The 13,146-nt window shown below is 45.9% G+C and overlaps 2 protein-coding genes across 2 annotated transcripts in view; one reads left to right on the top strand and one right to left on the bottom strand.

Annotated features, from left to right (window-relative positions):
- PIGL (phosphatidylinositol glycan anchor biosynthesis class L) overlaps positions 1-12,450 on the top strand; it is a 136,972-nt gene extending 124,522 nt beyond the window's left edge. The window contains exon 8 of the mRNA XM_017862215.1: positions 11,737-12,450. The gene's annotated coding sequence lies outside the window, so the exon portion shown is untranslated. The remainder of the gene's footprint in view (positions 1-11,736) is intronic.
- Positions 4,629-13,146, bottom strand: part of CENPV (centromere protein V) — a 44,070-nt gene continuing 35,552 nt past the window's right edge. Inside the window, exons 5-8 of the mRNA XM_017862214.1 lie at positions 12,093-12,191; positions 10,769-10,838; positions 6,649-6,763; positions 4,629-5,036 (exon numbers count right to left, since the gene is read on the bottom strand). Coding sequence (XP_017717703.1) covers positions 4,912-5,036; positions 6,649-6,763; positions 10,769-10,838; positions 12,093-12,191 — 409 coding nt within the window. The 3' untranslated portion in view covers positions 4,629-4,911. The remainder of the gene's footprint in view (positions 5,037-6,648; positions 6,764-10,768; positions 10,839-12,092; positions 12,192-13,146) is intronic.

The raw sequence follows: 13,146 nt of genomic DNA, 5'->3' as shown, positions 1-13,146 counted from the left end.
AGGGAGGAAGGAAGGAAGGAAGGAAAGAAAGAAAGGGGAGGGGAGGGAGGGAGGGAGGGAGGGAGGAAGGAAGGAAGTCACACACAAAAACAGAAAACCCAAGTCAGAGAGCCATTAAGACAAAAAAAAGACTAATAGTGATGGAGTCAAAAATTAAAACTCGGCCAGGTGTGGTGGCTCACGCCTGTAATCCCAGCACTTTGAGAGGCCGAGGTGGGTGGATCATGAGTCCAGGAGTTGGAGACCAGCCTGGCCAACATAGTGAAACCCCATCTCTACAAAAAATACAAAACAAATTAGCTGGGCATGGTGGCCGGTGCCTGTAATCCCAGCTACTTGGGAGGCTGAGGCTGGAGAATCCCTTGAACTAGGAAGGCAGAGGTTTCAGTGAGCCAAGTCACGCCATTGCACTCCAGTGAGGGCAACAAGAGCGAAACTCCATCTCAAAAAAAAAACAAAACAAATGCATATCTTTCAGCTCAGCAATCCCACTTCTCTATTCTCAAATAATACACATATGTATGTATAAAGAGGTACAAGAATGTTCACTGTTAACACTCTTGGTAGTAGCAAAAAACTGGAAACAATCATAATTTCTGTGAAGAAAAGAATAGCTAAACTATACTCACACTATGCTATTCTACACAGTTAATAATGAGGATATGTTTATTGATATGAAAAGATCAAGATGTGATTAAATAAAAAAATGCAACCAGGTGCAGTGGCTCCCACCTATAACCCCAGCACTCAGGGAGGCTGAGGCAGGAGGCTCACTTGAGGCCAGGAGTTTGAGACCAGCCTGGGCAACATAGTATGACCCCATCTCTATAAAAAATTTTTAAAAATTTGCCAGGTGTGATGGCACACACCTGTAGGCTGTGGTAGGATTGCTTGAAGTAAGGAGTTCAAGGTTACAGTGAGCTGTGATCACATAAGACGGAGTCTCGCTCTGTCACCCCGGCTGTAGTGCAATGGTACGATCACAGCTCACTGCAGCCTCAACTTCCCAGGCTCAGGTGATCCTCCCACCTCAGCCTCTTGAGTAACTAGGACTACAGGTGAGCACAACACACCCAGCTAATTTTTTTTATTATTTATTTATTTATTTATTTATTTTTGAGACAGAGTCTCGCTGTCACCCAGGCTGGATTGCAATGGCACACAATCTTGACTGACTACAACCACCGCCTCCCAGGTTCAAGCAATTCTCTTGCCTCAGCCTCCTTAGTAGCTGGGATTAAAGGTGCCTGCCACCATGCCCGGCTAATTTTTGTATTTTTAGTAGAGACGGGGTTTCGCCATGTTGGCCAGGCTGGTCTCACACTCCTGACCTCAGGTGATCCACCTGCCTTGGCCTCCCAAAGTGCTGGGATTGCAGGCGTGAACTACCGCGCCCGGCCCGATTTTTTGTATTTTTAGTAGAGACAGGGTTTTGCCATGTTCTCCCAAAGTACTGGGATTACAGGTATGAGCCACCGTGCTTGGCCCCTGTATAATTTTAAAATTTTTTTAAAAATTAAAAATACCTGGAGTTCTGACCTCGAAGATCCCATCCTTGCGGGTGTTCCTTCCAGTCTTGAGGAGTGAACCTGGCCATCAGTGATTCTGAAGAGTCAGTGACCACACAGAACCCCAGCACAGCAAACTGAGAAACTGCCATTTTTATTGTATTTTATTGTTTCCTGTAGAGATGGGGGGTCTCACTATATTGCCCAGGCTGGTCTTGAACTCCTGGGCTCAAGCAATCCTCCTGCCTCAGCCTCCCATAGTGCTGTATTACAGGTGTGAGTCACCATGCCTGGCCTGGCTATCTATATTTCTTTCTTGTTGGTTTGTTTGTTTTTGAGACAGAATCTCACTCTGTCTTCCAGGCTGGAGTGCAGTGGTGTCATCTCAGCTTACTGCAACCTCTGCCTCCTGGGCTCAAGCCATTCTCCTGCCTCAGCGTCCCGAGTAGCTGGGATTACAGGCGCATGCCACTACGCCCAGCTAATTTTTGTATTTTTAGTAGAGACGGGGTTTCACCATATTGGCCAGGCTGGTCTTGAACTCCTGTCCTCAGGTGATCCACCCGTCTTGGCCTCCCAGAGTGCTGGGATTACAGGTGTGAGCCACCACACTTGGCTCTTTTTTTTTAATGTGTTTTTTTTTCCTCAGAGACCTTTGTTCTGAGATCTTTATTTCTTCTCCCTGTTCTTTTTCCTTGTCTAGTCTACCTCACAAATCATTTCATGATTAATTTGCCTAAAGCAAAGAGCAAATATTTATTAAGCATTTGCCATTATTTGTACTCAGTGTTTGGTAATGGCAGGAATATTTGAGGAAAGTTAATATGATAGTAATATGGGGCAATGTGAAGTTAAGAAAAGAGGGAGATGGCAACCAATCAAAAGACTATATCAGGCCAGGCTTTATTCATCCTGTTCAGAGGTGGTCACAGCTTCCCAATGCCTATAAAATAAAGACCAAATTCCTGAGCCTTTATTTTATCCAAGACCGTCCAGTCTATCCTCAACATACCTTTCTAATCTCTTCATTACTTCTTCCCATTAAAAGCCTCCAATTCAGCCTTTTGTTTGTTTGTTTGAGATGAGGTCTTGCTGTGTCTCCCAGGGTGGAATGCATTACACCATCAAGCTCACTGCAGTCGCAAAACTCCTGGGCTCATGAGGTCCCCAGCTTCCTGAGTAGCTGCAACTACAGGTGTGCACCACCACATGCAGCTTCAGCCTGGCTTTCGCATGTGTGCATACCTCTGTTCACAGTTACTTCTCCTGTCTCCTTAAATCTTGCTTCCTTTACTGATTCATTGATTGAGACAGAGTTTTGCTCTTGTTGCCCAGGCTGGAGTGCAATGGCGCAAACTCAGCTCACTGCAACCTCCACCTCCTGGGTTCAAGCAATTCTGCCTCATCCTCCCGAGTAGCTGGGATTACAGGTGCCTGCCACCACGCCCAGCTAATTTTTGTATTTTTAGTAGAGACAGGGTTTCACGACATTGGCCAGGCTGGTCTTGAACTCCCGATCTCAGGCCATCCACCTGCCTTGGCCTCCCAAAGTGCAGGGATTACAGGCGTGAGATATCGCGCCCAGCCGAAATCTTGCTTCCTTTAAAAATAGGATCAAAGTTGTTGTTTCATGGGTACAGAGTTTCAGTTTTGCAAGGTGAAGAGTTCTGAGATGGGTGGCAGTGTTAGCTGCACAACAATGTGAATGTACTTAACACTGCTGAATTGTACACTTAAAAATGGTTAAGACCAAGTGCAGTGGCTCATGACTGTAATCACAACACTTTGGGAGGCCGAGGCAGGAGGACTGCTTGAGCCCAGGAGTTTGAAACCAGCCTGGGCAACATGGTGTGACCTTGTCTCTACAAAAAATATTAGCCGGATGTGGTGGCACACACCTGTAGTCCCAGCTACTTCAGAAGCTAAGAGTGGGGAGATCTAAGTCTAAGTCAAGGCTATAGTGAGCCATGTTCATGTACTGCACTCCAGCCTAGGTGACAGAGCAAGACAGTCTCAAAATAACTCGAGGGAGACTGTCTCTAAATAAATTGTTTATGGTAAATTTTATGTGTATTTTACAACTAAAAAAATTAGAAGCTGATTTAACTTTTTAAAAATAGACTCAAATCATTCTCTCCTCAAGGCTTCCCTGAGTTCTCTCCTTTGAACTCTTAGAGCTCTTATTATCTTTACAGCACACATGGATTGTAACCATTCACAATTTTTTTTTTTTTTTTTTTGAGACAGTAATGTTCTGTCACCCAGGTTGGAGTGCAGTGGCGCAATCTTGGCTCACTACAACCTCTGCCTCCTGGGTTCAAGCAATTATCCTGCCTCAGCCTCCTGAGTAGCTGGGTAGCGCCCGCCACCACACCAGGCTAATCTGTATTTTTAGTAGAAATGGGGTTTCACCATGTTGGCCAGCCTGGTCTCAAATACCTGACCTCAGGTGATCCACCTGCCTTGGCCTCCCAAAGTGCTGGGATGACAGGTGTGAGCCATGGTACCCAGCCTTTTTTTTTTTTTCTTTTTTGAGATGGAGTCTCGCTCCATCACCCAGGCTGGAGTGCAGTGGCGCAATCTCCACTCACTGCAACCTTTGCCTCTCAGGTTCAAGTGATTCTCCTGCCTTAGCCTCACAAGTAGCTGGGTACTACAGGCACACACCACCATGCCCAGCTAATTTTTGTAATTTTAGTAGAGACGGGGTCTCAACATCTTGGCCAGGCTGGTCTCGAATTCCTGACCTCAAGTAATCCACCCACCTCAGCCTCCCAAAGTGCTGGGATTACAGGTGTGAGCCACCGTGCCCGGCCACAATCTTCCATTTTTAGTAATTGTTTATGTCTTCTTTCCAATTTGGCTACAAACTTTTTTTTTTTTTTTTTTTTTTGAGACAGTCTCATTCTGTCACCCAGGCTGGAGTGCAGTGGCGCGAACACAGTTCACTGCGGCCTAAACCTCCTGGGCTCAATCAACCCTCCAGAGTAGCTGGAACTACTGGCTTAAGTCACAATGCCTGGTTGCAAACATCTTGATAGTGCTGAGTACATATCTGCTATTAATCGACTGGCCTCAGAAGCAAATCACAGTACAAAAGAAATGATAAACCAAAGTAACTGCTTTAATGTTAAAAATATTTATTTTTTTTCCTAAAAGATCACACAAAAGTTGGGAAGAGAAGGATGTCAACTAGACTACATCAAAATCTGGGCAGAGGGAGGACAAAGAGCTGCCTAAAGAAACTGGTAGCTGGAGCAAACTGCAGAGATCAAGATGGCCCTAGTCAACGGAACCAGCAGCCCGGGTCAGCCATATTCAGGAGCACCACCGAGGCACGGCAGGGAGAGCAAAGTTGCTGGCCCCAATCATTCCTCCTTTTCAGGGCAGGAAAGGCAGAAGCTCACTCTTTAGACATGTTCTTGATGGTCTTGTGCTCTTTCATGGCCTTCTCCCAATCACTGCCATTGAATTCCTCAGTGACCATACTCCGCACAGTGCCCTCATCCAGGCAGTGGGGGGCGATTCCTAGGAGAAAGTGGCACAAAGGGGGATCCTCAGTATGGGTGAGACCAGATGGTATACTGGCTCCTGGATAAGCTCCCACCTGCAGGCATCATCATGCTACACATTAGGGCTTCCAAAGGATATGCCACAGCTTATGGCTTCAGCGATGAGACCCACAGGCTGCCAGCTGGCTCAGAAAGCACTGGCTCTAGCCTACCGTGTCAGCCCTCTGGCTCACGTTCCTCAACTGCCAGATGGGAATCACACTCCCTGAACCAGGGATGGCCAAGGCTAGACATCATTCAATACCAAGTTGACAGTGCAACATGCAGAAAGGCACAGCCCAGAGCAATCTCTGACTGGCGGCCTAAAGAATTCACAGGCCTTCCCTGTGTTTAGATAGATAACTTTCTTTCCTCTTTTTTGAGAGAGTTTAGCTCTTGTTGCCCAGGCTGGAGTACAATGGCATGATCTTGGCTCTTGGCAACCTCTGCCTCCCGGATTCAAGTGATTCTCCTGCCTCAGTCTCCCAAGTAGCTGGGATTACAGGTGTGCGCTACCAAAGCCTGGCTAATTTTGTGTTTTTAGTAGAGACGGGGTTTCTCCATGTTGGTCAGGCTGATCTCGAACTTATGACCTCAGGTGAGCCACCATGCCTGGCCTTAGATAGATAACTTTCTAAGAATTAAATGTCTTCCTATTTGTACAAGATTTCATACTTTTCAAAACTCTTTCCTGTTCTGCGAGGTAGACAGGAATGAGTCTCCATGTGAGAGCTGAGGAACAGAGCCCCTGAAGCAAGGGGTAAGGATGGGGGAGGGGTAAGGATGACACCATGCGCCCCCCTGCAAAAGACACTGACATAAAGCAAAAGACACTGACAGTCACTGCTGCTCTCGCAGCTCTGGAGGCTGCACTGACACAAAGAACAAGAATCCTCAGGAACATCTTCCACCTCTGCTTTCCCCTTCAATTAACACTACAATTGGTATGATTCTCAACAACTGTCAGACCCAAGTAGGCCCTGAAGCGGGGCTTGGAGGGTCCCCTGCTTGTTTATTTTTTAAAAAGAACAGAGATAGGGTCTTGCTATGTTTCCCAGGCTGGTCTCAAACTCCAAGAAATCCTCCCACCTTGGCCTCCCAAAGTGCTGGGATACAGGTGTGAGCCACCGCACCCAGCCAGTCCTGCCTAATTTTTGAACAACCAAAAAGCTTTCAAATGGCATTATCAATGCTCCCCAATCTTGCCTCCTTCACTCCCTTAACCCCTGTCATTATTAAACCTGCCTCCCCTGGCCCCACAAGCCCATCTCCCCACCCCTCTACTCCCTACCCTTCAACACGATCCCCAGCAACACCAGCTCTGGCAGCACCAGTGAATGAGAGTCACAACCTGGATGGGCTCCGACTCCAACTTCACCACGTTCAGATATGGGATTCAGACAAGTTTCACCAGAGCCCGACTCACATTCTATCACGTGGAAAGCGCTCTGCTGAGGAACCCTGTTCCTCTAAGATATGCACGTGACAGGGTCTAGTCAGCGTCCCCCCTGTCCAGCCAAGACTTTAAGTGAGAGCACCACGGGCCTCTCTGTGACCCCCTGAGCTCGCAGTCCATCCCCATTACTCACCGAAGCCTCCAGGATTTGAGCGTGGAGTATAGAAGCTCTGAACGCCACATCTCTTACAGAAGGTGTGCTGGGCTTTGTGAGTATTGAATGTGTAAGTCGTTATGTGCTCAGCTCCCTGGGTGAAAACAGACAAACAGGTGTTTTTTACAAAGAGCTTTGTTTATTTATTTATTTATTTATTTTTCGAGACAGAGTCTCCCACTGTCTCTCAGGCTGGAGTGCAGTGGCGCGATCTTGGCTCACTGCAACCTCCGCCTGCCCGGGTTCAAGAGATTTTCCTGCCTCAGCCTCCCAAGTAGCTGGGATCACAAGCGCGTGCCCCCAAGCCCGGCTAATTTTTTGTATTTTTAGTAGACAGGGTTTCACCATGTTGGCCAGGTTGGTCTCGAACTCCTGACCTCATGATTCACCTGCCTCAGCCTCCCAAAGTGCTGGGATTACAGGTGTGAGCCACCGTGCCCGGCCACAAAGAGATTTTTTTTGTCACTTAAAAAATACACCTTTGGCCAGGCATGATGGCTCATGCCTGTAATCCCAACACTTTGAGAGACCGAGGCAGGCGGATTGCTTGAGCCCAGGAGTTCAAGACCAACCTGGGCAACATGGCAAAACCCTGTTTCTACAAGAAAACCCCAAAAATTAGCCCGGTGCAGTGGCGCATACCTGTAGTCCCAGCTACTTAGGTGGCTGAGATAGGAGCATCAGTTGAGCCTGGGGAGGTGGAGGCTGCAGTGAGCTGAGATTGCACTGTTAAAAAATATATACTGAAAAAATTTAATGGGGAGAGGTCTTTTGTAGGGCTCTTTGTATTAAGAGGCCATTTCCTATCTCCTGTAAGAGACTGGGACCTTCTTGAGGACAGAGACCCATCTACACTATACAGAGTCATGTCAGTCTGGAGTGTGACAGCTCACAGCTTCCCTTAGGTCAGCTGCACACAGAATTCAGTCTTGAGCCTTCCCTCATACATCACATCAGGGAGGGAGAGAGCTTGCTTCCCAGGGCCTATGTGGAGAAACAGTTCACCCAAGGGACTGGCTCTCCATGTCCCCAAACAGAACGGCTCAAGGTCTTAAGAAAACTGATGGCTGTGCTTAATTTATCCACAAAGGACAAACCGGGAAAAAAAATTTGCCAGACATCATAGATAGGCTAATTTCCTTAATGGAGAATACAAATGGGAGACTGGACAAAGGACATGAATGGCCAGTTCAGATAGAAAGAAAAATAAATCACTCTTTAGCCTATGAAATGCTCACCCAAATGAACTTCAATGAGATGTATTTCACTGTCAGGTGGGCAAAATCAAAGCTGTTAACATGGTATTGACAAGTATGTAGAGAACTATGTGTTCACATACATCAGTCACAGGAATAGGAATGGGTACAATTCAGCAACATCTACCAAAATTTTAAAGTGTACATACGCTTTAGCACATAATTCCATTTCTTGAAATTTATCTTACAAGTATATTCCAAATGTCTCAATGACATAGGTATATAGATACTGTAGCACTGTTTATAAAGGCTAAAGATTGGAAAAGTTGAAAATGTCCATCAATAGAGGACCGGTTAGGCATTATGGACACTCATAAAATGGAATATTCTCAGACTTTTGAGAAGAATGAGACAGCGCTACAAATACTAACATGGAACAATTGCCAAGGTTACAAAGTTAAGCAAGGTATAGGCCAGGCACAGTGGCTCATGCCTGTAATCCCAGCACTTTGGGAGGCCAAAGTGGGCAGATCACTTGAGGTCAGGAGTTCAAGACCAGCCTGGCCAACATGGCGAAACCTCGACTCTACTAAAAACATAAAAATTAGCCAGATGTGGTGGCGGGCACCTGTAGTCCCAGCTACTCAGGAGGCTGAGGCAGAAGAATCACTTGAGCCTGGGAGGCGGAGGTTACAGTGAGCCGAGATCACACCACTGTACTCCAGCCTGGGCGACAGAGTGAGACTGTCTCAAAAAGAAAGTTAAGCAAGGTATAAAACAATGTATGTGGTATACTACCATTCCTTTTTTCTTTTTTTTAAAGGCCATATACTGGTATGTGTGTTGTTTTTTGTTTTTGTTTTGTTTTGTTTTTTTGAGACAAGGTCTCACTGTTACCCAGGCTGGAGTGCAGTGGTATGATCACAGCTTACTGCAGCCTTGACCTCCCAGGTTCAAGTGATTCTCCCACCTCAGCCTCCCGAGTAGCTGGGACTATAGGCATGCAACACCACGCCTAGCTGATTTTTTAATTTTCTGTAGACATGGGGGTCTCACTGTGTTGCCCAGGCTGGTGTTGAACTCCTGGGCTCAACTGATCGGCCCGCCTTGGCCTTCCAAAGTGCTAGGACTACAGGCATGAGCCACCCTGCCTGGCTTGTATGTGCTTTTATATGCGTGTGTATCTTTGAAGAGGGATCCAAGAAACAATGGCCTACCTTTAGGGAGAGAAATCAGACAGCTGAAGGGGAGGGGTAGAGGTTTCTTATTGTTTTTTTTTCTTTTTCTTTTTTTTTTGAGGCGGAGTCTCGCTCTGTCGCCCCGGGCTGGAGTGCAGTGGCCGGATCTCAGCTCACTGCAAGCTCCGCCTCCCGGATTTACGCCATTCTCCTGCCTCAGCCTCCCGAGCAGCTGGGACTACAGGCGCCCGCCACCTCGCCCGGCTAGTTTTTTTTTTTGTATTTTAGTAGAGACGGGGTTTCACCGTGTTAGCCAGGATGGTCTCGATCTCCTGACCTCGTGATCCGCCCGTCTCGGCCTCCCAAAGTGCTGGGATTACAGGCTTGAGCCACCGCGCCAGGCCAGTTTCTTATCATTGTTAACCCTCTTTACGCTTCCCCAGCCACTAACATACCATCCAGAATTGTGCTTCCTATAGAAATAGCTCCCTGAGGAGCCTTGCTCACTCCATAGCCACTGCAGCGCAGAAAAGCAGCAAAGGACTGCCAAGTGGTCCCAAGTCATCCAGCATTATCTGGATGGAATTAAAGCGCGCTCTCTCTCTCTTTCTTTTTGTTTTCACTGCTCCTTGTAGAGCAGGGTATAGAAGTGTGCCCAGAATAGCCAGATAACTGATTTCTAAGAGAATTGATCCTAAAGAAAACATTTCTAAATTGTCAAAAATTTATACCAAGGAGGTTCACCAGTGTTGTTGATAATCAGAAAAAAACTAGACTCAACCTAGAAGTGCAATGATGCAGAGACAGTGATGAGATAAGTAGAGTAGGAAATCGGCTGTGGGGAAGACGGAGACTGGGGCATGGGGACAGTAGGGAAAGACTTTTCACTGTGTAGATATACATTTTCTTCTACCTTTCAAATTTTGTACCAAGTACAAAAAATTCCACAAAATAATAAAATTAAAGTTAAAAATATGTATATAAGCTTTTCATTGGGAAATGAGATAAGCAGATTATCAACAAAAAGAATGGTAAAATTCTATTTAATAAACATAAGACAATAGGTTTAGATGTATTCTCAGATGTATTTTCTCAGAGTAGAAAATAATACACAAGGACAGACACCAAAATATTAACAATGGTTACCTTTAGTTGATAGGATTTAGGTGATTTTATTGTTTTTTGATTCTCTGAATTTGAAAATGTTTCCACAATACCAAATAGGCCTCCAAAAAATAAAGGTAAAAAATAACACAACTTTTTATTTTTTATTTTCATTTTTTTTGAGATGGAGTTTCGCTCGTTAACCAGGCTGGAGTGCAATGGCGCGATCTTGGCTCACTGCAACCTCCGCCTCCCAGGTTCAAGTGATTCTCCTGTCGTGGCCTCCCAAGTAACTGGGATTACAGGCATGCGCCACCATGCTCAGCTAATTTTTTTATTTTTAGTAAAGATAGGGTTTCACCATGTTGGCCAGACTCGTCCTCAACTCCTGACTTCAGGTGATCCACCCATCTTGGCCTCCCAAAGTGCTGGGATTACAGGCGTGAGCCAGTGCGCCCAGCCCACCTTTTAAATGTCAACCTGAAACCAAAGCCCGTGAGAGGCCCTGCTATGCTCCAGGCCCCTCCCATGCTACAGAGGGCATGCTGAGGGTTCGTTGGGGAGTGTTGTAAATCTCACCAATGGGTTCTGCACTCCTTGACCCTGCTCTTAAGCACTGACCTTCAGGAGCTTGAAGCGAGAAGCTGGAACAATGAAGTGTCTATTCTGCTTCTTCTTGCAAATGCTGCAGCTAGAGAAAGAGAGCAAATTCCAGATTGTGAGCAGCCACCTGCATCCTCTGTGCCTGAGCAGCCCAGCCTGATACGTTTTCAGAGCCAGCCGACCCCACAGATAAGGCTCTTTTCAGTACCATCCAGGGCCAAGGAGCTGGGGCAAAGGCCTGAATATCCAGGGCCTCTGGTTTGCAGATACAGCAGAGCCCAGGGGGGTCCCAAGTCAGCAGTCGAGGCTCTGCAATGCTCAGAACACAGGACTAACAGACACGTCTGTACTGCCCACCCCCCAGTTCTTTATAGTGAAGAGAAGCGCAGGACTTCAGAGACACTTAGAAAACAAATTTCAGACACTTCTACAACCTGATGTCTCTGAGACATCCACATCAAAAATGGACAAGGATGTTTAGGCTGCCCTCTTTCTTCATCACCACGTCACAAAAAGTCCAGCTCCAAGTAAAACACGTCCCCAGAATTACCATCTCTGGAATTAAACTGAAGTCCCCTCTTTTCAGGCCACCTTTGAAAAAGTTCTAATTTAGTATAGAATCCTCTCACAAGTTATTCCACAGTGCTTCTTTTCCAATCTGGACTCTATTGTTAGTAGCCTGGTCAGTTCTCCATTTGAGTAATTCCATCGTATGTGCTTATTATTCATATATAATTCCGGTACCTAGGGGCAAAAAGGACTGGATGCTGTTAAATAATTAGCTGCATGCCAACTTTGGGTCCCAAAGCCAGAGCCTGTCGTCCCTGCTCCATCATAATGCCGGGGAAGGTGGTACAAATCAGGCCCTCCACAGCCAGCAGCACCATCTGCCTCAACCAAAGAGCAGAGCGGGAGTGTAGGGCCTGGGGAGCCTCCAGGTGTACACACCCTTCACTAAAGCACCCTCCAATTCTCCCCAACTCCAGACTCCTACGAAGATTCTGCCCAAGGCTTTCCACTCAGTACCCAGCCAGGCACACCTGCAGCTAACCGCCCCCGGCTCCTCAGCAGTGTCAGTCTGAGGGTGACGCTGCCACAAGTCACAAGCCCTGAGGACCCTGCTCTGTGTCACCTGGGCCATGCTGTTGAAGCTCTGTGGTGAGCCACACAAAAGGAGAAAGAATAGAACAATGAACCTTTCTGTCTCCATCACCTGACTTCAGCAGTTACCAGCCCATGGCCAATGTTTCCTCTGTACCCCAACTCCCCAGATTATTTTGAAATACTGCATTTTAACTCTGAAATTCTTTTAAGTCAATTTAGGGGGAAAAAAAATACTCACTTGCAGTCAAATATATGCAAGTCTGCTGAGGCCCAAACTTCGAAACGAACTGCTCCACAGTGGCAGCCTCCTGTGTGCTTCACCAGGCCCTGGTATTCACTAAATGAAACAAAAATCAGAAAGATAAGAATTTCTGAATAGCTACCTCCTGCTCTCTTTCTTTTTGTTGTTGAATGAAAGATGTAAAATTAGACAAAAGTCTTTTCTACATGACAACCAAATGCACTTCTGCTTTTAAGGAGATACTGTCAATTTTCTAAGTCAAGAATGGTTTCAGCACCTTCTTTATCCATGAGCTCTCTCTTCTCCAATTTCTTAAATTGTATTAAGTTGCAAAATAGAAGATTCCAAACATTTCGAAAATGTGAGGGATCCTATCCCACTACCAAACGTTTTTATTTATATGTCAAATACAAATTATTTTTTATTTTTTATTTTTTTATTTTTGAGATGGAGTCTCACTCCATTGCCCAGGCTGGAGTGCAGTGGTGCAATCTTGGCTCACTGCAACCTCTGCTGCCTGGGTTCAAGCAATTCTCCTGCCTCAGCCTCCCAAGTAGCTGGGATTACAAACGCCTGCCACCACACCCTGTTAATTTTTGTATTTTTAGTAAAGACAGGGTTTCACCATCTTGGCCAAGCTGGTCTTGAACTCCTGACCTCGTGATCCACCCACCTTGGACTCCCAAAGTGCTGGAATTATAGGCATGAGCCACCGCTCCCGGTCTCAAATACTAAAAATTTTTATGAGCTGGGCACAAAGGAGAGAACAGTAAACAAGACACAGCAGACACAATTGCTGCCCTTACCGACATTAACAAATTACTCATATAATAATTAATTATGATTGTGATAAAGGAGATACAGGCTGCTATGAAAATTAAGACTGGGTACTCAATCAAGTCCAGAGGTTCAGAAGAGCCTTTTGAGAAAGTTAATAAAGGCTCTTATATTTTTACTCTATTTCTTTCCACTATTCTTCATACACATGCGTTTTATATAGTTGTAATACACATTACATACAAATTTTTTTTTTTTTTTTTTTTTTTTTTTT

Source organism: Rhinopithecus bieti, unplaced genomic scaffold, assembly GCF_001698545.2.
Source record: "Rhinopithecus bieti isolate Rb0 unplaced genomic scaffold, ASM169854v2 scaffold_63942, whole genome shotgun sequence".
Lineage (NCBI taxonomy): Eukaryota > Metazoa > Chordata > Mammalia > Primates > Cercopithecidae > Rhinopithecus > Rhinopithecus bieti.
Note: the sequence above shows the minus strand (reverse complement) of the source record. Positions and strands in the feature narration are given on the sequence as shown.